Source organism: Seriola dumerili, unplaced genomic scaffold, assembly GCF_002260705.1.
Source record: "Seriola dumerili isolate Sdu_G_001 unplaced genomic scaffold, Sdu_1.0 BDQW01000477.1, whole genome shotgun sequence".
Lineage (NCBI taxonomy): Eukaryota > Metazoa > Chordata > Actinopteri > Carangiformes > Carangidae > Seriola > Seriola dumerili.
This window is the reverse complement of record NW_019174732.1, coordinates 341117-361457: the sequence shown is the minus strand read 5'-3', so window position 1 is coordinate 361457 and position 20341 is coordinate 341117. Positions and strand designations below refer to the sequence as shown.

The window sequence follows — 20341 nt, the reverse complement described above, 5'->3', positions numbered from 1 at the left end:
AGGGAGGGAGGGAGGGAGGGAGGGAATGAGGTGCAACAGAAGCTCCTGTCTGGATGAAGCTGAGGACTCTGTTTATGTGGCTGGGACCTAAACAACTAAAGTGAAACAGTAAATACGTTTTGTAGAAAACAGTGAAACTGAATTATGTTTTTTATAAACGTAAAGAGGAAATGTTCATTTCTGTATTTGGGAAGTTGCACAAATATTGATCGTGAAGATCTCAGTAAGATGTCCACAGACATCATATCTACTGATGCAGCACTAACTCTCTCAGATCCTGGTTCAAGTCAGAGAAACACCCCCAACCTCTGAGACCAGCTGCTGCTCTGAAGAGAAGAACTCTTCATCATTCACACCTGCACATGAAACATCACTCACACACACACACACACACACACACTGTTACTCACCAGTGCGGCTGTTGATGGCAAAGAAGTTCTGCGGGTTTCCGCTGATGATGCGGTAGTTGAGCCTGTCCGCAGCGGCGGGGGGCGTGGCGTCAGGGTCCTGGGCCTGGATCTGGATCACAGAGACGTCTCGTGGAGAGTTCTCAGGCACCGAGGGCCGGTACAGCGGCTCCGAGGTCAGCGGGGCGTTGTCGTTCACGTCCTCCACCTGGACGAACACCTCGATGGTGGCGAACTGGGGGACCACGCCGTGGTCGCTGGCGTACACCGTTAGCCAATAGGAGTCCTTGGTCTCGCGGTCCAACATGTCGGTGGTGTAGATCACCCCTGGTGGAGGGGAGAGAGAGAATTTTTAAACTCTCTTTGTGTATTCATGTAAAGAGTCTGTTCATGATCAGACAGAAGTGACGTCATGTTCACTGCAGCAGCTCAGCCGGTCACTTCCACCGCCAGAGGGCGAGTTTACCGCGTCACTTCCTGCCGACGTCAGACGTCCTCACAGCAACGAGGAGCGACGTGGAGAGAGAAACAGCCTGAGGATGTTTCACTGCAGTGCACCAACACACCATGTGTCAGCCCTCTGCCTATACACTGCAGTGTGATATACACAAGACAATTCTCTGTCTTCACTGAACGTACACTCTCATTATAGGAACATGAAACCATCTCCTCACCTCTTACTCACATTATATTTATCCTCAGTCACAGCCCTGTTCACTCAGCCTGTTAAACAGCCTGTTAAACAGCCTGTTAAACAGTCTGTTCTGCAGCAAGACTGTTAGAAAAGCAATCAGCAAATATTCTGACCATCAATTCATTCATTGACGTCCAGCAAAAATGAATCTCGTTGGTTGATTTGTCTCATGTGACAGTGAATATAAAATATATTTTATAGGCAAAGTGATTAATCAAGAAAATAATCCTCATATTAATTGATAATCATTGTTAGTTACTAACCCTAACCTCAGCTCTAAGAATCAGGATCTGGTTTATGACCAAGTTGGTTTTCGAGGAGTTTGTTTTGGTTCATATCAATGAACATAGAAAGAAGAGAAGAAAAATAAACAAAGATGAAACAAGCGAGTGCTGCAGGTCAGATATCCTGAATATAAATATAAAAACAAAAAGCTTCAGTTTTCTTCCATTTGTTTGTTTGTTATCATTGTTTATCTGTCATCATCTATATGTGACTGTACATCTGCAGCGTGTAAGAGAAGGGGAGACAACAAGAATCACACGCTCAGTTAGACCCTTCCCCCGACCAGGAAGACACTTCAGCAGCTGCTGCAGCATGTTTCTCTAAAACTAGTATTTTTGTCAAACTGTCCTGAGCTTTTTATGAATTGATTAAAACTTTATTGGATGTATCATGATCATCAAAAAATGCAACATGTAAAACAATGCATATTTTCAGAATAATGTGCTTATTGAGACAAAAAGAAAAAGTTAATAAATGAAATTTAATGTATTTTTTAATGTTGAACCGTCCTCAGGGTTGGGGTCAGTTGCAACATCTGAATTCTCCCATTCCAATAAATACTGTAATGATCTGTCATATGCGATCATCTTTAAAAGCTGTGGATCATCATCAGACAGATGGAAGTTTCATGTAAGTCCGGTTGGTCTCTGAGTAACAGAGAAATGGAGAAAGTGTTCGAACCGTCCTCTGACAGACTTTACCTGTTGTGATGTGCATGTGTGTGTTAACAGACACAAATCTGAACCTGTGCTTTACAGATCTGCTGAACACCTCTACAAAATCATCCACTTGTATTTTCTATGGGTTTTTAGCAGTGACGTAGGAAAAATAAAAAAATCCCTTCAATCAGAAATATTTACCACTAAATGACAATGACTCACTCTAGTGACGAGGCCGTCCTGTGTTTTCCCGCCTCAGTGATGTAGATGAAGCACAAACAGCCTCAAGTCCACAATCATCGCGCTCTATGTTCACAGCTACACTGCTAACTGTTAGCTAGCTAACGCTGCTGCGGTCGCTAGCATCACCGCTCTCTCTCTCTACGCACACGACCTTCGTACTGATCTATTCCTGAAACAACATTCTGTCTCTAACTGACAGCAGATCTCACACACAGGATAAATCAGCGTCATTAGCTCGTTTAGCTGCTGCGTCCTAATGTAGTTTCAACACACGTCTGCGCGTGTGCATGATGGTGCAATATCGTAACTGCTATTGAACTGCACATTTTCGCTATCGCTGCCCACCAGCCAAAGATCCCAGGATTCTCCTCATCTTCTCAACAGGCACCGGATCCTTAAAGAGCTGGAAGCTGTTCGGAGATCAGATCACTTCAGTATCGATCTCACTGATGTCTGCTTATGTTGATTGTACTGACGTCACGACCCTGGTTTATAGAGACACTGCTTCGATCCATTACTCACTTCAACAGCTTTACTGGCACGACATGTTCCATGTGCTGCCAAAGCACAATTACCATTATCCAACAGACTGAAATTATCAAAGAAAGAAAGACAAAAATGTCAATAACAATATGAATATAATTAAATACACATTTTATCATTAATAGAATAAATTGATAATGAAATAAAGAAAAGGAAAAAAGGAATAAAATTATATACATATATATATGTATATATACAAACATCTACTGCAAATAAAATCATACATAAACATATACATACATATAAGTAAAAGCACTTATCAAAAAAGGAGATGGTGGTGGATACATTTATTTGGTTTCTATATTTCTATTTTTCTATAATTATATGATATTATTCTAAAATAAATTTAATTGAATACACTGCTTGTTTCCTCACAGGATGAGCTGCTCCTGTTGTCATGAGTGACAGACACCTTTAATCTACAGGAGCTCAGAGGGTTCAAACCACAACTCTCATTTTCACTGATGTGAAGTCCGTCAACACGCTGACACTCAGACTCATGGGAACTGTAGGTATTATTACGTTATTACATCAGTACTCAGGGGTCATGGGTCAGACCACACATGCGTTTAAACTCCACCTTCATCCACAGACTGTGAAAACTGCACTTTCCTTCTGCACTTCTTGCGCTGTTCGTGCGTAGGAATACGGCTGTTCAGTGGTTGAAAAATGTAGTGCCAAAGGACAGAGCTGTTTTCACAGGAAGATAAAGATGAAAATCTTCTACATGAAGCTTCATTCAAACAGATGTTGGATTGATAGGTGTTTTCTGGTGGCCCCGCCCACAGCAGCTCATCACTCTGACACTGCAGGTGCTGCCGGTCGGATCTCCTGACTGGGACAATCTACTGCAGGTAACTTACCGACTGTGACAACCTCACACACCCCCCGTCAAATAACCACAACTGGCCCTTTAATTAACCAACCACAACTTGTCTGCATGTCATTTTGTGTTGAAGACAAAACTGTTGTCAGTGAGTTTCTAACATGTTGATGTGTGTGTGTGTGTGTGTGTGTGTGTTTGATGTTGTGTCTTTTGTTCTCTGCTGAATGACAGTTATTCAAATCCACATCCTGAAGAGACCTGATGCAGAGAGGAAGTATTTAAATCAACAACATCACACACACTGAAGCTCTCTCTCTCTCTCTCTCTCTCTCCACACACACACACACACACACACACACACACACACACACACACACACACACACACACACAGTGCGTCATTGTTGTTGTCCTGTGGGACGACTGCATGTTCAAGGTTAGCAGTAATTAATTCAGCGTTGCCCTGTGCTGTGTTCTCTCTGCCTCTGTTCATTCATCTCTGCCTCCTTCTGGCCCCTCGGCTGCACTACAATTAATAGCTGTGCACCGCGCTACAACATTGCTTTTAATAGCCTGAGCTGCTGCTTACAAGCCTGCTTTCCAATTAAGAGAGTGGAATTAACCACAAATGTCACAGGAGCGCTCGACATAAAACACAGTGGAAACAGGGAGTGACAGAGTCTGTGTCTCGACCAATCAGCTTCTTCTCAGCAGAGGGCTGAAGCAGAGTGCTGCACTGCTGCAGCAAACCACACAGAGCTGCAGGAGTGTGTGTTACAGCGTGTAACATGTGGTCCTCTGTGAGGACTCGCCACACCAACCATGCTGCTCCACCTCCCTCCTCCACCCAGCAGCAGCCCAGTGCACTGCTCTGTTCCCAGTCTCCATCCCAGTACAGACAGCCTCAGACCAGCTGAGCCTGACAGCTCTGTCTTCGTCTAAATCCTAAAGCAGCGGTGGGCAATTGGCGGCCCGCGGGCCAACACTGGCCCACCAGCAATAATATCTGGCCGACCAGATTATGTTGATAATATGATTTTTTAAAATAAATAATAAATAGATCTCCATCTGAGCAGCCAGTGACCCGCAGAATCACTTCCTCTTTAGAAAATAAAAGCGCGAAAGTCCATTTTTTTTTGTTTTTTTCAGCAGGGTGGGTGGAGCTTTCAAACATCCAGATCACAACTTCCTGTCAGGACTTTCAGAATAAAATCAGAGCAGAAACAGAATGCAGATGATGATCAAGATCGCCCCCCCCCCCCCCAGAACAAAAAATAACTATGATGTCATACTAAGCTGCTGACAGACAACTTCGTTTCCTGGTACAGGTAGAGCTTTACCTGAGGACACAGTGGTGCTGCAGTAGAATCCACGAATGAATCTCTTCACTACATCAACGGTCCACTGAGACCGAGACCAGGACCAGGACCTGACCCTGACCCCGACCTGGAGCTGAACCTGCTGCAGCTGCAGGGAGGTGTGAGGCCGCCGGGCTTCTGGGGAAGAGCCTTTCAACAAACCAGACGAAGTGAGTCTCAGGCTTAATTGGGAATTAGGAGGAGACTAATTAAGGCAGTGATTAGCATTCGCATTAATCCAAGGGAGTGGATTCACGAGGCTCTCACTGTCTTTTATTGCTGCCTACTCCACAGCCTGCGTACCCTCAACACACCCATCTACAGCACTGACTGACTGTGTGTGTGTGTGTGTGTGTGTGTGTGTGTGTGTGTGTGTGTGTGTGTGTGTGTGAGTGTGTGCGTGCATTAAGAATGCATACACCATTAGAATCATCTTGGTAATCAGCCTTTAATTAAGTCTAAACGAGTTAGTCCATGCAGTGTTGTACCAGCCACACACAGTGTTAACTCACAGCTGTGCATGTTTAATGTACATGACTGTTCACGCACATGTATCTCTGTGTGTGTGTGTGTGTGTGTGTGTGTGTGTGTGTGTGTGTGTGTGTGTGTGTGTGTGTGCAGATGCCTCTCCTCCTCCTCTGCAGTAACACAGATTCTCTCTCTCTCTCTCTGATCCCCCCCACAACCTTCTCTTCTGGAGCTTTCAGCAGAAAAGAGGAGACAGAGGAGACAAAGTGATGTGTGTGAGCTCTGTTTGAAGTCATTCAGCTGCAGAGACACACACACAGACTGAGATGATCCCACAGCAAACACACCTACAGGTGTACGCACCTGGACAGTACAAGAGAAGAAGAATGAACATCCTCTGAACAGAGAGTCAGCCTCAGACAGAAGGTGTGGTCAAGAGAGAAACACACAGCTGCTCTCAGCTTCATGACTGAGTCCACACTAACACCTGAGAACACACACATACCTGAGCAATACTTCACTGAGCGTGTGCGAGCCGGTGTAAACAGGAAGTAGATTGTCTCCTCTGCAGTTGTAGCATTAAAACAGAGAATGTAAGTGAACAACAGCAAAGACAACAAGGTCAGTAACTCTGTCATTCATCATCATGTTGTATCACCACTGGTAGTCCCGGCTGATGACAGCCAATCAGGAGAGACCGTGGCTGTGACCTCATCGTTTACAAAGGTCTCACTTTCTGTCCATCCAGATACAACACAACCCCAGAGTTTTCAAAGTAAAACACAACCCCAGAGTTTTCAGAATAAAACAGGTCCAGCAGACCTGTCTCAGTTTGAGAGGGTGGAGACTCTGGAGTCGAGTGGACGGAGGAGGAAACATAGAAGAAGACTTAAAGCTAAGATGTGGGTGGAGCCTGACGCTCCACTCCTCATCACCACCACCAGTGAAGCGCCCAGTCACATGGCGATCCACTTCCTGCCGAGGTTTCAGTCTGTTCCTCTCAGGAGTCTCTCCTGATTGACATGTAGTTTATATATCAGACTCTACGGACCATCAGTGGCAGGACGTCTCTCTCTCCGTGGTCTCTGCACTGCTGCACTGTCCTCATACTGTCTCTACTGCGATGCTCTACTTCTTCACTGTGTGGTGGTGAAGTACTGAAAGTCATTCAGGACAAACAGAGGGATGAGTCTCTCTCTCCTCCACAGTCAGCTCTTTCTATCTGCTGCCTCATTCATCATTCAGCAGAGGCCGGAGGAGAGAGAGGGGGAGAGGGTGAGGAGAGAGAGGGGGAGAGGGTGAGGAGAGAGACAGGAGGACAACAGGAAAAGTGAGACCTGCTGCTCCAGCATTAAACTTGAACAAACAGAGCAGGACCTGCATCAGTAAAACAGCCTCATCCTTCACTGGAATTTGGAAAAGGTAAATTTAGGTGAAATCAGGAGAGACCTGAAGGGGGGGGGGGGGGGGGGGGGTGAGGGGTCAGAGGTCAGACTGTGACGAGGCCATTAGTGGGAGACGAGCAGCAGGAAGCCTTTATCACACTCCTGTTAAGCCGTCCTCTCTCAGGGTTATAATGAGTCCTTCAGCTGCGAGCACAGATTAACACCTGAGAGCCCACAGGTAAAAGCCTCATTAGCTGCTAGCATCACAGATATGAAGAGCTGTGGCACAGTGAGGCGGGGGGGGGCACAGCAGGGGAGTGAAGGAAAGGTCAGCACATGAATAATAGAAGACTTCTTCCTCCCATCATGCTTTGCAACAATGTGGGGATCCTTCAGAAGGAAAAAACACTGAGGAGAAGGGCATGCTGGGTAATGAAGCTGATGAAACTGAAGGTGGTTCTGCTTTCATTCGTTTTCTTCAACACTCAGACTGTAAACACAACAAACTACTTCCTGTGTCACTACCCACACCAGCCTTTCAACATAAGAGCGTGTCCCTCTCCTCTATAAGGACTCACAGTGAGGAGGCTGAAAGCTTGTTTGTTTGTTTGTTTGGTCTTTAGACCAGGTAAAAACAGGTAATTAAAGTCTCATGTTACATGTTAACTCTCTTCCCTCAGCCTGTGATGTTCATGTGTGTGACAACAGAAGAGCTGCTCTTAATAAAAGAGTGAAACTCGACCCAGTGACACTGTGAAACTGCTTCAGTTGAATGAATTCTTTCAGCTGCTGATTCAACATTTAAACTCAGAAACACCTCCACTGAACTGCGACCACCATCTTGGCTACGGAGCAGAAGGGGCGGGGCCACCAACATGTTATTTTAAATGTGAAAACGGCAGCACAGGAAGGAGGTGACATCATCAGCGCCATGTCACATGACACAGGAAAGAAAAACATTCAATCAATCAAGACAAGTGGGCGACAATCGCAGTCACATGATGTGATGTCATTTCCTTTGAAGCACAAGAGTTTAAGACGACGCTACGCTGCCAGAATTTATACACTACACCAGTGAGTATTACATGTGAGTACACAGAGTACTACATATGAGTACGCAGAGTACTACATGTGAGTACGCAGAGTACTACATGTGAGTACGCAGAGTACTACATGTGAGTACGCAGAGTGCTACATGTGAGTACGCAGAGTACTACATGTGAGTACGCAGAGTGCTACATGTGAGTACGCAGAGTACTACATGTGAGTACGCAGAGTGCTACATGTGAGTACGCAGAGTACTACATGTGAGTACGCAGAGTACTACATGTGAGTGTGACTGAAGGGTCTGATCTGAGACAGTTGTTGGTCTTCAGATCTCAGTCCAAGAACAAGCTGCTTTCAGGTCCAACCTGAAGTTAAATTTCCTTTTTTATTTATTTATGAAAAATCATCTGGTTTTTATATTATTTTTGTTTTTGTCTGTTAATTTAAACCAGAAACAAACAGGAAGTAAAGAAAGAGCAGAAGAAGAAGAGGAGGAAGTCAAATCAGAAACACATTCTACCCTTATTTAACAATTATTACCTCTACACACACACACACACACACACACACACACACACACACACACACACACACTTTTAATTCTCCTTCACCTGACCTCAATTTCCACTTTGTGAAGGTAACCGGCCTGATTGGTCGCTGCCACGTTAATTACCTGTTGCCACGGTGATTTGTAGAGGGGGGTGATTAAAGGACTGAGCAGTGAAATAAAAATGTCAGCCTTTTTTATCCAGACGTTAATGATACAAGTGATGATTTAAAGAAAGACACGACAGGGTGAATCATCCAGGTGAGCAGAGGGACGAGCAGGTGAACACATCAAACGACACAGAGGAAGAAACAGGAAGTGAAAGGGACGGTTCAGCCATTACTAGAAGCTGTTATCATCACATAGAAACATGTTGTTTGACAGTTCCACCACCCTGCACTGTGAAAATACAGTACAATAACTAATGTGTTCCTGCTGACTGTGGAGAGGAGCTGCAGCCGGAGGGATGATCACCTGATGGGTCATGTGACATGAAGGTAACACATGAACTGACAGGTCTCTGTAGGACTCTCACTTTATCATGATTTAAAGACAAGCCTGCTTCTCTGACCTGCTCCCATTAGGACTGATTATAATTCACTGTCTCCATGTTTACCTCCATGTTTACCTGTTGTTGTCACAGCCTCATTATAATAAACATGACTCCTGCACTAATTCAACACAGTCTCATCACATTCCCTGCTCTGCTGCTCTCACCTGCTCACAGACTCCAGTCACATCCACAACTGAACACTTCCTGCTCTTTCACATTAAAAGCCCTGGAGTCGCTCAAAAGGCACAACCCCTCCCTTTACTGGGAGACTTTTAATTTGAAAGAAGCTGGTTAATAGATGATCATAAATAAAGTGACAGCCTACAGTAACCTGGAGCGTGTTCTGTTGTTGGAGAACCAGACTCGTCTCCTCTCTGACAACTGCTGGACTGCCTCCGCCTGCACCTGATCCCACCCTGTAACTCCACCTGACTGCAGCACTGACACCCTCCACTGCCCCCACGTCTGTCTAATCAGCTCCCCTCCAGGGCTTGTTTACACTGTGTGTGCCCTGTTGGCAGGTTGTGATTCCTAATTGGTGTTTTCCAACAACACAACCAGGTTCACAGACACACAAACAAACAGGAGGGGGGAGGGAGGGAGGCTCAGCTGACTGGGATACAGTCAAACTCTCAAATACAAAGGTAAAAGAGCAGAGAGTGGATGTGATGAATGTGATGATGATGAATGTGATGAATGTGATGGATGTGATGGATGTGATGAATGTGATGGATGTGATGAATGTGATGGATGATGAATGTGATGAATGTGATGAATGTGATGAATGTGATGGTCCTGGTTAGGAACTGGGAGCTGCTATTATTATGATGTTGTTGCTCTGTTGTTATTGTTGGGTTGATGTAGTGTTGCTTTATAATGTTGTTCTGATGTTGTGTTGTTGTTGTTGTGTTATTATTGCATTGTTGTTGTTATTACGTTGTTGTTGTTGTGTTGCTGTGTTATTGTGATGTTGTTGTGTTGCTGTTGTGTTGTTGTTGTGTTGCTGTGTTATTGTTGTGTTGCTGTGTTATTGTTGTGTTGCTGTGTTATTGTGATGTTGCTGTGTTATTGTGTTGTTGTTCTTGTGTTGGTGTTATTGTGTTGTTGTGGTTGTGTTGTTGTGTTACTGTGTTGTTGTTGTGTTGTTCTGCTTCCAGCCACTGAACTACAAGCTTCATTAGATCTTACACATAATGAGTTTACATGTCCAGACAGAACAAAAGGCTCATCAAGTTTATTTAATTATGTAACAACAAACTGGGACACACACACACACAAGTTTGTCTCAAGTTCACCAATACACAACACCTGGAGGAACACAGCAGTACTGTGTGTGTGTGTGTGTGTGTGTGTGTGTGTGTGTGTGTGTGTGTGTGTGTGTGTGTGTGTATGTTGGCTGGCCCTGCAGTGAGGGCAGCCACAGGCTATCATTACCAGTGTTTTTTTCCTCAGTGCAGGAAATCTAGCCTACATTCTGCAGTCTGTGTGTGTGTGTGTGTGTGTGTGTGTGTCCTCCACAGGGCCAACCCACAAACAGGCCTCAGCAGTAACAGGCTTGAAGCCACTTCCTGGTTAAATGTTTATTATTAGTGAGTCTTGATGTAGAAATCAAACACACTTTCTCTGATGGAGTCAATGGATCAGCGTTCTGGTCTGACCCAGACTGGTTAGTAGATACCAGTACCCACTGGGATCAGGTCCAGACTGGAGACTGGATCATGACAGGATGGTGGATGGACTGAATTTGAATCAGGAAGTTTGAACATTTGAATTTTTTGTATCAATGATATTTTAAAGATAATAACAGCTGATCAATCACAGCTGATCAATCACAGCTGATCAATCACAGCTTCTGTTTTTTTTTTTACTTGGAAGGAATCAGATTTAATGTGAATGAACTCTGACATTAAATATTAAAATCTAAATACAGGTTTAGTCAATAACAAGATCCAAACATCAATAATTCATGATCCCCCCCCCCACACACACTAACTCACTGATGATGGTAGGATGATGATGGACAGAGGAGCAGCTCTGTGTAATGTGTGTGATTAGTGCTGATGGTCAAACATGAGGGGAGGGGCCACAGCCACACACAGGTCATGTGACATGTGTATGCATCCAATACAGAAGTGACACCTTGGTCCCACTGCACAATAAGACTACCTTATAAAGGATTTATAAATAGTTTATAATGAGGTTATCAATTCAGTTATTAACACTTTATAAATCATAAATAAATGAGTCGCAACAGTTTTCATACATTTATGCAGGATCACTATTTGGCAAGATCAAGTTAATGTTTACTACTTAATCTGAGTGAGTTACTACCATTTATAACTGGTGACAGGAGTCTTATAGTAAGTCATTAATAAATGATGATGTGTATTATACTTTAGTATAAGGCTCCTGTTACCAGTTATACATTTTTACATTTTATTAAGACTTATGTTATGCAGAATTGAGGGTGGGGCCTCTTTGAGTGACAGGTGGGGGAGCTTATGATGGCTCCACACGCCCCGCCTCTTTGACCATATTTGGATTAGCTGGGAGTTAGGGGCAGAGTCACTCTGAGCTTCAGACACTTGTGGGTGACATAACAGAGGTGATGGCCATCTTTATTTAAATTTAAATTTTGAATTTTAATTTTAATGACAAGAAAACTAAAGTAATGTTTTCCGGACCCGGTGGAACCCGTGTTACCCCCCATATGAACCTGGGTCTTTGGCCCCTTATTTAAAACCCACAGTCACAAACCTGAGACAGTGATTTTAAACTGGATAAACATATCCACTAAAATCCAGCTGTTTTTAATTGAGGCAGTTATCCAAGGTCAAGTGTGTTCTGTCAAAGCAGGAAAAGGTGATACACGCCTTCTCGTCTGGACTGCCGCAGTGCTCTCTCTGTTGGGGTTAGCCAGGCCTCCCTTTCACGTTTGCAGTTGGTTCAAAATGCTGCTGCTCACCTTTTAATTGGAGCAAACAAGCGAGAGCACATTTCCCCCATTCTAACCTCCCTCCATTGGCTACCTGTGCGCTTCAGGATCAATTTCAAAATCCTTCTGTTTGCCTATAAATCGCTCAATGGTCTTGCTCCATCCTATCTCTCTGACCTGCTTCGACCTTATGTGCCTTCGTGGTCCCTCATGTCTGCTGATCAGCTGCTCTTAGTGTTCCTGAACACTAGACTGAAGCTCAGAGGGGATCGGGCTTTTACAGTTGCGGCTCCCAAACTCTGGAACGAGATGCCTTTACAAGTTAGGCCTCTTCTTCTTAAAACGCACCTTTTCCTCGGCTTATGACGCGGTGTGAGAACAACTGTTGTTGTTTTTACACCTGTTTTATGTCTTTTTGTACTTTTTTTTTTTAAGTATATTTTTTGGGCTTTTTATGCCTTTATTGATAGCACAGTAGAGAGAGACAGGAAATGGGGAGGTAGAGAGAGGGGGAATGACATGCGTGGATTCGAACCGGGGCCGACTGCAGCGAGGACTGTGGCCTCTACACATGGGGCGCCTGCTCAACCCACTGCGCCGCTCGACGGCCCGTCTTTCTGTACTTTTAATGTTATTATATATGTTATTATTGTTATTATTATAATGTAAACTCTATAATGTCTTTCTATAATATAAACTCTATAATGTAAACTCTATAATGTCTTTCTATAATGTAAACTCTATAATGTCTTTCTATAATGTAAACTCTATAATGTAAGCTCTATAATGTAAACTCTATGATGTAAGCTCTATAATGTAAACTCTATGATGTAAGCTCTATAATGTAAACTCTATGATGTAAGCTCTATAATATAAACTTTATAATGTAAGCTCTATAATGTCTTTCTATAATGTAAGCTCTATAATGTAAGCTCTATAATGTCTTTCTATAATGTAAACTCTACACTGTTTAATCGCAGCACAGAGATCATCAGGTCAGTACTTTATGTTTAAATTTACTAATGGAAGTTTCTGTGTGTGTGTGTGTGTGTGTGTGTGTTTTCTCTGTGTTAACTCCTGGCTGCACATTCACTGCTCTCTACAATGCTGGTTTTGTTTGGGGACAAAGCTGCCCCCCCCCCCCCCCCGCCTGTTACAGATTAATCACTGTAGAACTGGGAGCCATGAATTCTCCTTCACCTCCTCCTCTCTCTCTTTTCTTTCTCTCTCTCCCAGAACTCTGTCGTTCCCAGGGAGAAGTGACAGTGTGATGAAGAGGAAACCTGATGTGAGGAGTGGACAGGACGACGTGGGGAGGTTCAGTGTGTGTGTGTGTGTGTGTGTGTGTGTGTGTGTGTGTGTGTAGCAGACACAGACCTCTGTATTCACAGCAGCTTCTGACAAACAACAACAAGAGGCTACGACTTCCTCTCTCCTGCATTAAGCCACCCACCGCCTCATTATTTCAGGCTGAGAAACATCAGAGAGAGAAACTCCTACACTCACACTCATGGTAAACACACACTTTAACATCAAACAGAGAGAGGCTTTAATTCAACAGTTCTGAAACATCATGCTCCTCCATGTCATCACATGGATTTACAGTGTCCCTGTAAGTGGGTCAGATCATGTCAGACCTTCACACTGCTTCTGATCTGACACTTAGCTCTCCTCAGAGCTGGAGGGGTCACACCACCTCAGATCAACACAGATAAGACTGAGAGGAGGGCTGCTCCATCAACGCAAAAATCATTATAATAATAATTTTTCAGTGATATTGAGATCAGGATCATTTAACACGATTACTCACTGGCTTTGGAAACACCAGCATTTATTGAAAACAACCAGAACACTAACACATTTAAAAAAACAGATTTCAAAACAAAAAGCGCTGTGTCTGTAGTTTTCTTGGTTATGCTCAGCCACAGGTGTTGAATCAGAGAAGAAGCTGTGACTGTTAGAATATAATAACAGAGCTCTCCTCTGTCTGTCAGGGTGAACTCTGACTTTTCAGTCTCTGGAACAGTTTTACACAAAAGACACTCAGCAACATGGAAACCACCCCAACACAATCTACTGCCATTCACCACAACAGGCTGCAGCAACTGCTATCTCTGTAGAGCTGCAGCTAGCTGCAGTGTGCAGCTGTTAGCAGCAGTTAGCAGCAGGTAGAGGCTGTTAGCGACAGTCTGCAGCAGTTTGCAGCTGTTAACAGTAAGCTGCAGTTAGGTGCAGTTAGAGCAGGTAGGCAGCTGTTAGCAGTTAGCTGCAGTTAGGTGCAGTTAGCAGCAGGTAGAGGCTGTTAGCGACAGTCTGCAGCAGTTTGCAGCTGTTAGCTGCAGTTAGCAGCAGGTAGCAGCTGTTAGCAGTTAGCTGCAGTTAGGTGCAGTTAGCAGCAGGTAGCAGCTGTTAGCAGGTGCTGGCAGTTAGCTGGAGTTAGCAGCAGGTAGCAGCTGTTAGCAGTTAGCTGCAGTTAGGTGCAGTTAGCAGGTGTTAGCAGTTAGCTGCAGTTAGCAGCAGCTGTTAGCAGTTAGCTGCAATTAGGTGCAGTTAGCAGCAGGTAGCAGCTATTAGCAGTTAGCAGCTGTTAGCAGGTGTTAGCAGTTAGCTGCAGTTAGGTGCAGTTAGCAGCAGGTAGCAGCTGTTAGCTGTTAGCTGCAGTTAGCTGCCAGCAACTGCTATCTCTGTAGAGCTGCAGCTAGCTGCAGTGTGCAGCTGTTAGCAGCAGTTAGCAGCAGGTAGAGGCTGTTAGCGACAGTCTGCAGCAGTTTGCAGCTGTTAGCTGCAGTTAGCAGCAGGTAGCAGCTGTTAGCAGTTAGCTGCAGTTAGGTGCAGTTAGCAGCAGGTAGCAGCTGTTAGCAGGTGCTGGCAGTTAGCTGGAGTTAGCAGCAGGTAGCAGCTGTTAGCAGTTAGCTGCAGTTAGCAGCAGGTAGCAGCTGTTAGCTGTTAGCTGCAGTTTTAGCTGCAGTTAGGTGCAGTTAGCAGCAGGTAGGGAGCAGTTAGCTAGCTGGAGTTAGCAGCAGGTAGCAGCTGTTAGCAGTTAGCTGCAGTTAGGTGCAGTTAGCAGGTGTTAGCAGTTAGCTGCAGTTAGCAGCAGCTGTTAGCAGTTAGCTGCAATTAGGTGCAGTTAGCAGCAGGTAGCAGCTATTAGCAGTTAGCAGCTGTTAGCAGGTGTTAGCAGTTAGCTGCAGTTAGGTGCAGTTAGCAGCAGGTAGCAGCTGTTAGCAGTTAGCTGCAGTTAGCAGCAGGTAGCAGCTGTTAGGTGCAGTTAGCAGCAGGTAGCAGCTGTTAGCAGTTAGCTGCAGTTAACTGCAGTGTAGTGGACTGTGTTATATATACAGGTGTGTTGTTTCGACCTGTTCTGAGTGTAAACGGAGAAGGTAAATGGACTGCACTTACACAGAGCTGTTCTCATGTTATCACCCACTCACTCGCTCGCGCATACAGCCCATCCACTCAACAGGGGAGGATTATATTCATCTTACTCTCATGTTCTTTATATACTAAAATCTAACGTCTATAATGCATTTATGTTGTCTTCAATACACTGTTAACTACAGACCAGTTACAGCTTGAGGGGCTGATCCTGGTTCAGCAGAACCATCTGATAACCTGGACACTGTGAGGTCAGCTCTCACTAATCACCTCGATGCTCAGCTAATGACTGATCCAAACATTTTATTTATTTAAACCATCATGTTTTAATTTGAAGAAGAATCAGAAGGACTTCCTGTAGCGTATATCAGAGGTCCACAGCCTCAGTATCATCAAAATAAATGATTAGACTTATAAAACATAACATTAACCTTTAGAGGAAAAGAGCAGATGCTGTTTCACACAGGAAATCAGTAGAGAGGCTCGGCTGACGGAGCCCAGGCAGGTGGAGGTGTTACAACATACAGACAGGAGTATGATATCAGACTGATGACTATATGATCCACTTTGTGCTCCCTCCATGCACAGAAAACAACAACATGCCGTGCTGCTAATGTCATGAATATTTCTGCACCCAGCCCTTTTATTCACACTATTATACATGAATCCTCATTTGACACCAGTTGATAAGAAATCAGGTTTTCTGGGTGAAAAGATCTGAAGATAAAATGATTCAGCCTCCATCAGACAGCGAGACATAATGTTTTACGTTATACCATCTCCACACTGTATTTTCTCTAAGGCAGTGTCCCAACCTTTTATAACTCATGGCCCACTTGAAAATCTCAAAAATGCTGTCAGCCCACATCCAACGCCGCAACAATAACACATTCTCAGAGCACTTTTTATTTTAATTCTAACAATCGAACATTCAGGACTGAGCTGAAATCAGTAGATGTTCAATTTTACTTTTCTGTTTGACGGAGGAGAAATCATTTGTTGATTCACCATCTGTCTCTGATTCTTTCCCTTTAACTCTTCTTGTTGCTGTTCAGTTGTTACCATGGATGTGAAATGATATCGCAGGATCAGACTGAGATAGTAAAAAAGAGTACAATGTGGTGCAGTGACGACAACATACAAGTTCCTATCATTGGCTTATAGGCCTTCAATGAAAGGAGTCTCTGTCTTCATCTGTTAAACAGCAGGTCCTCCACTTCCTAAACTCCACCTCTAGTCTTGGTGACCTCCAGTAAAAAGCCTCTATAGCAACAGAACTAAGACAAGACCTTAAAGTCCAGGTCAAACATCTTTGAGCCAAAGACCCAAGACAAAGGTTCATTACATAATAGATCGGACCAGTGTGACACTGTCACTGGTCCGTGCTGTCCACCACTCTCTTTAACTGATTAAAAGCACATGACAGGACAAACACTCACCTGTATCTTCGTCGATGGCGAACCGTCCCAGACCGCTCCCGTCACGAATGGAGTACTGGATTTCTCCGTCTCTGCCAGAGTCATCGTCGTTTGCGGTGACCTGCAGGAGGGTAGTTCCAATCCGGGCATTCTCTTTAACTAATCCAGTCAGGGCAAAGTGGGAGAAGTAGGGGGCGTAGAGGTTCTCGTTCACATCCACCACCTCCACCTCCACGAACGTGACGGAGAGGAGAGAGACAGGCCGTCCTTTGTCTTTGGCCTTCACTGTAAGGTTGTAGAACTGCTGGGTCTCGTAGTCCAGCTCTTTGGTGAGCCGGATCGCCCCGCTGGCCCGGTCTACCTCGAACCATCCATTGTAGTCGTTGGCTAGAGAGTACCTGACCTGGCCCCCCAACCCCAGATCTGGATCCTGGGTTTCTAACCAAGCCACCACTGTTCCAACAGGGAGATCCTCCAGAGCCCTGGCTTTGTACACACTGGGGATAAAGAGCGGGGGGCAGTCGTTCACGTCCTCCAGGATGATTTTCAACGTGGCCACAGAAAACCTCTGGCTCCCTCTCTCTGCTCTGTCCCGGGCCTCGATCTTCAGGTTGAAGGTAGAAACAAACTCCCGGTCCAGCTGACCAGCAACATACACAATCCCGTTGGTGGAGTTGATGCTGAACTGGGTGGTGCTGGTCAGAACAGAGTACACTACTTCCCCATTAGATCCCAGATCTTTGTCCGTGGCTTCCACCTGGATCACATCTGTACCTATGGCGGTGTTCTCAGGTATAACGATTCTGTAGCCTCCTTCCTGTAGAAACTGTGGAGCGTTATCATTAGCGTCTTCAACGTAGACCGTCAGCAGACGCCAGGTGGTTTTCTGAGGCAGGCCGAGGTCGTAGATGGTCAGGTTGAGGAGGTAGCGGTCTCTCTTCTCTCGGTCCATCGGCAGGAAGACACTGATGAGGCCGCTCTCCATGTCAATGGTGAAACAACTGTCAGTGTTTCCATCTGAAATGGAGTACAGGATCTGACCGTTGAAGCCGGTGTCGCCGTCGTAGGCGTTGACCTTGAACACACTGGAGCCGACCTTCAGGTCCTCCCTCACAGCGATGTCTGTGGGGAACGCTTTGTCGAACTGGGGCGTCTGCCGATTGACGGAGAAGAGGTCGATGAAACCTTCTTCTATTTTGGGCTTGGTGCTGGCTTTGGACTTCTTAAGTAACTTCTCAGCTAACTTCTGGGCCACCCTGGTCTCTTTACAGTTGAAACCTCTGGGAGGAGACTTCCCATGAACCACTGAGATGTTCACGAACATAGGGTCGGAAAAGTTCTCGCCATCTGTGGCGGTTATTTTCAGACTAAAGACGCCGTTCTTTGGACTGGCTGTGGCGAGGGAATGTCGCAGTGCAAGGACACCTGAATCTGGGTTGAGATCAAAGTACCCCCATTCGTTCCCTGAAATGATCTTATATTTCACCAGCTCTAACTCGTCGATATCGATCGCTGACATGGTGGTGATCGCCTCGTCCACTGGGAAATCTCTAGAGATCACCCCCTGACACGCCACCTTCTCAAACAGCGGCTGGTTATCATTCACATTCTCCAGGTGGATGGTCACGTTGACCTCGCTCTCTCGTCGGTAAGGTGACCCCCAGTCAGACGCTCGGACGACAAACACGAAGCTCTCGGGTGAGGACTCGAAGTCCAGCTCTTTAGTGGTGCTGATCATCCCAGAGAACTGGTTAATCCTGAAGGGCAGTGGCTGCAGGCTGGAGATGCTGTAGGTGATGTACCCGTTCTCTCCTTCATCCTCGTCCACTGCAGACACCGTCAACACGCTGGTCCCCACCGGGACACTTTCATTCACAAAGAACTCATAGGAGGCCTGAGCAAAGGTTGGCGTGTTGTCGTTGGCGTCCTCGATGGTCACCCGCACTTTAACCTTGAGCTCGCTGTCTATCTCCAACACCTCCAGGTTGAAGACGTCCTGGGTCACCTGGGTGAACCAGCGGGTGGTGGAGATGACGCCCGTCAGCGTGTTCATTTGGAAAAATACGGAATCAGCTGAAGGTGCCAGGATGTACTCTGCGTCGTCAGGCTCCGGGGAGATTTTAACGGCCTCTACTATCGTACCTGGGGGGGAAATCTCATTCAGACTCACTTCATACAGCTCCCGCACAAACTTAGCCTCCCTTGTCTGCTGCTGCCTCACCGTGACGTGGACCACCTTGACAGCAGAGAACTTCTGTGGCGTTCCCCGGTCTTTGGCCTGCAGAGTCAGGTTACAGCCGTAAGGAAAGGTCTCCCAGTTCACTGACTCAGAGGCCTTGATGGAAAACTCGCCCTCCTCAGATCTCTCTACGAAGAATTGCTCCGAGGGGTCTCCGCCCACAATGACCACCGACTCTATCTCTCCGTTTAAACCCTCGTCTAAGTCCTCCACAGTGACCATGGCATACACAGGGTTTTTATCGAGCCACGAGGGGATGTGAGTGACCACATTCATGACGGGGGCGTGCTCGTTCACACGCTCTACATGGACAAAAAGCTTGGCCGTGCTGCTGACACCATTATTCCCGTACAGCTTCATGCCACGGTCTACCGCCAGGATTTCTAGGTCGTAGCGGTTCTGCTCATCGACATTCAGCTTCCCGCTCAGAGACACCACTCCACTGGTGGGATGGACAGCAAACAGCTCCATCTTCTCCTTGAAGAAATAGTAAAACTCCCCATTGGAGCCGATGTCTGCATCAGTGGCGGTAACTTGTGCTATGCTAGTCCTGAGAGGTGTGCTCTCTGCTATGGTGACGGAGTACGTGGTGGGGGAGAACAAAGGTCGGAGGTCATTCATATCCAACACCTGGATGCTGACTTTAGTCCAGGTCTCAAGGAGGGCTTCCCCCTTGACTGAAGCTTTCACTGTTAATACATAATTATCCTGGATCTCTCGGTTCAAGATGGCGGCGTTTCCACCTTTAGTCCTGATGCGTAAGAAGCAGAAATCCCCGAGCACGTACTCCTCCGCCTTGAAGAGCCCCTCATCGTCACCCGACGTGATCCTGTAGCGGATCTCCCAGGAGCGCTGGGCCAGGTGGATCCCCATCTTAACTTTACTGTTGGCGTAGGTGCGTGCCGCTGAGTTCTCATAAACGGTGGCGTGGTAGACGGCGTGAGTGAAGCCAAAGTGAGGTCCATCCTGAGGCGCCCCCGCCATGTTCAGGCTGCAGCAGGGCGGGGGCTTGAGGAGCAGCAGCGGCAACAGCAGGGCCAGGCCGAGGAGAGGGGCTCGCACGCCTGCCCACCGGCCCATATTCACATCCATCCCATCATCACTCGCTCCTGAAACAGAGAAACAGAAATGGAGGGAAAGGTTAGCCACAGGGGGGAGGGGTTTACAGCAACAAAAGGCGAGCCACATATACACGACTTGACCCTTCACCTCCAGGCCTGACGGGCTGGCAATCTCATCGGACCACTGAGATTGATTGGAAGTGGGGGGGGGGGGGGGGTGTATCCACAGTTACCGGGCAACCAAAATGAAGGCTGACATCATCCCTGTGTGGTCTCTGGACACTGACAGTCAATTGCAA

General features: G+C 46.0%; 1 protein-coding gene across 1 annotated transcript in view; it reads right to left on the bottom strand.

The window, feature by feature from the left end:
• The window catches only part of fat3 (FAT atypical cadherin 3), an 85903-nt gene extending 65830 nt beyond the window's left edge, over window positions 1–20073 (bottom strand). Inside the window, exons 1-2 of the mRNA XM_022763487.1 lie at window positions 16764–20073; window positions 411–734 (exon numbers count right to left, since the gene is read on the bottom strand). Coding sequence (XP_022619208.1) covers window positions 411–734; window positions 16764–20073 — 3634 coding nt within the window. The remainder of the gene's footprint in view (window positions 1–410; window positions 735–16763) is intronic.
• Between the last annotated feature and the right edge of the window lie 268 nt (window positions 20074–20341).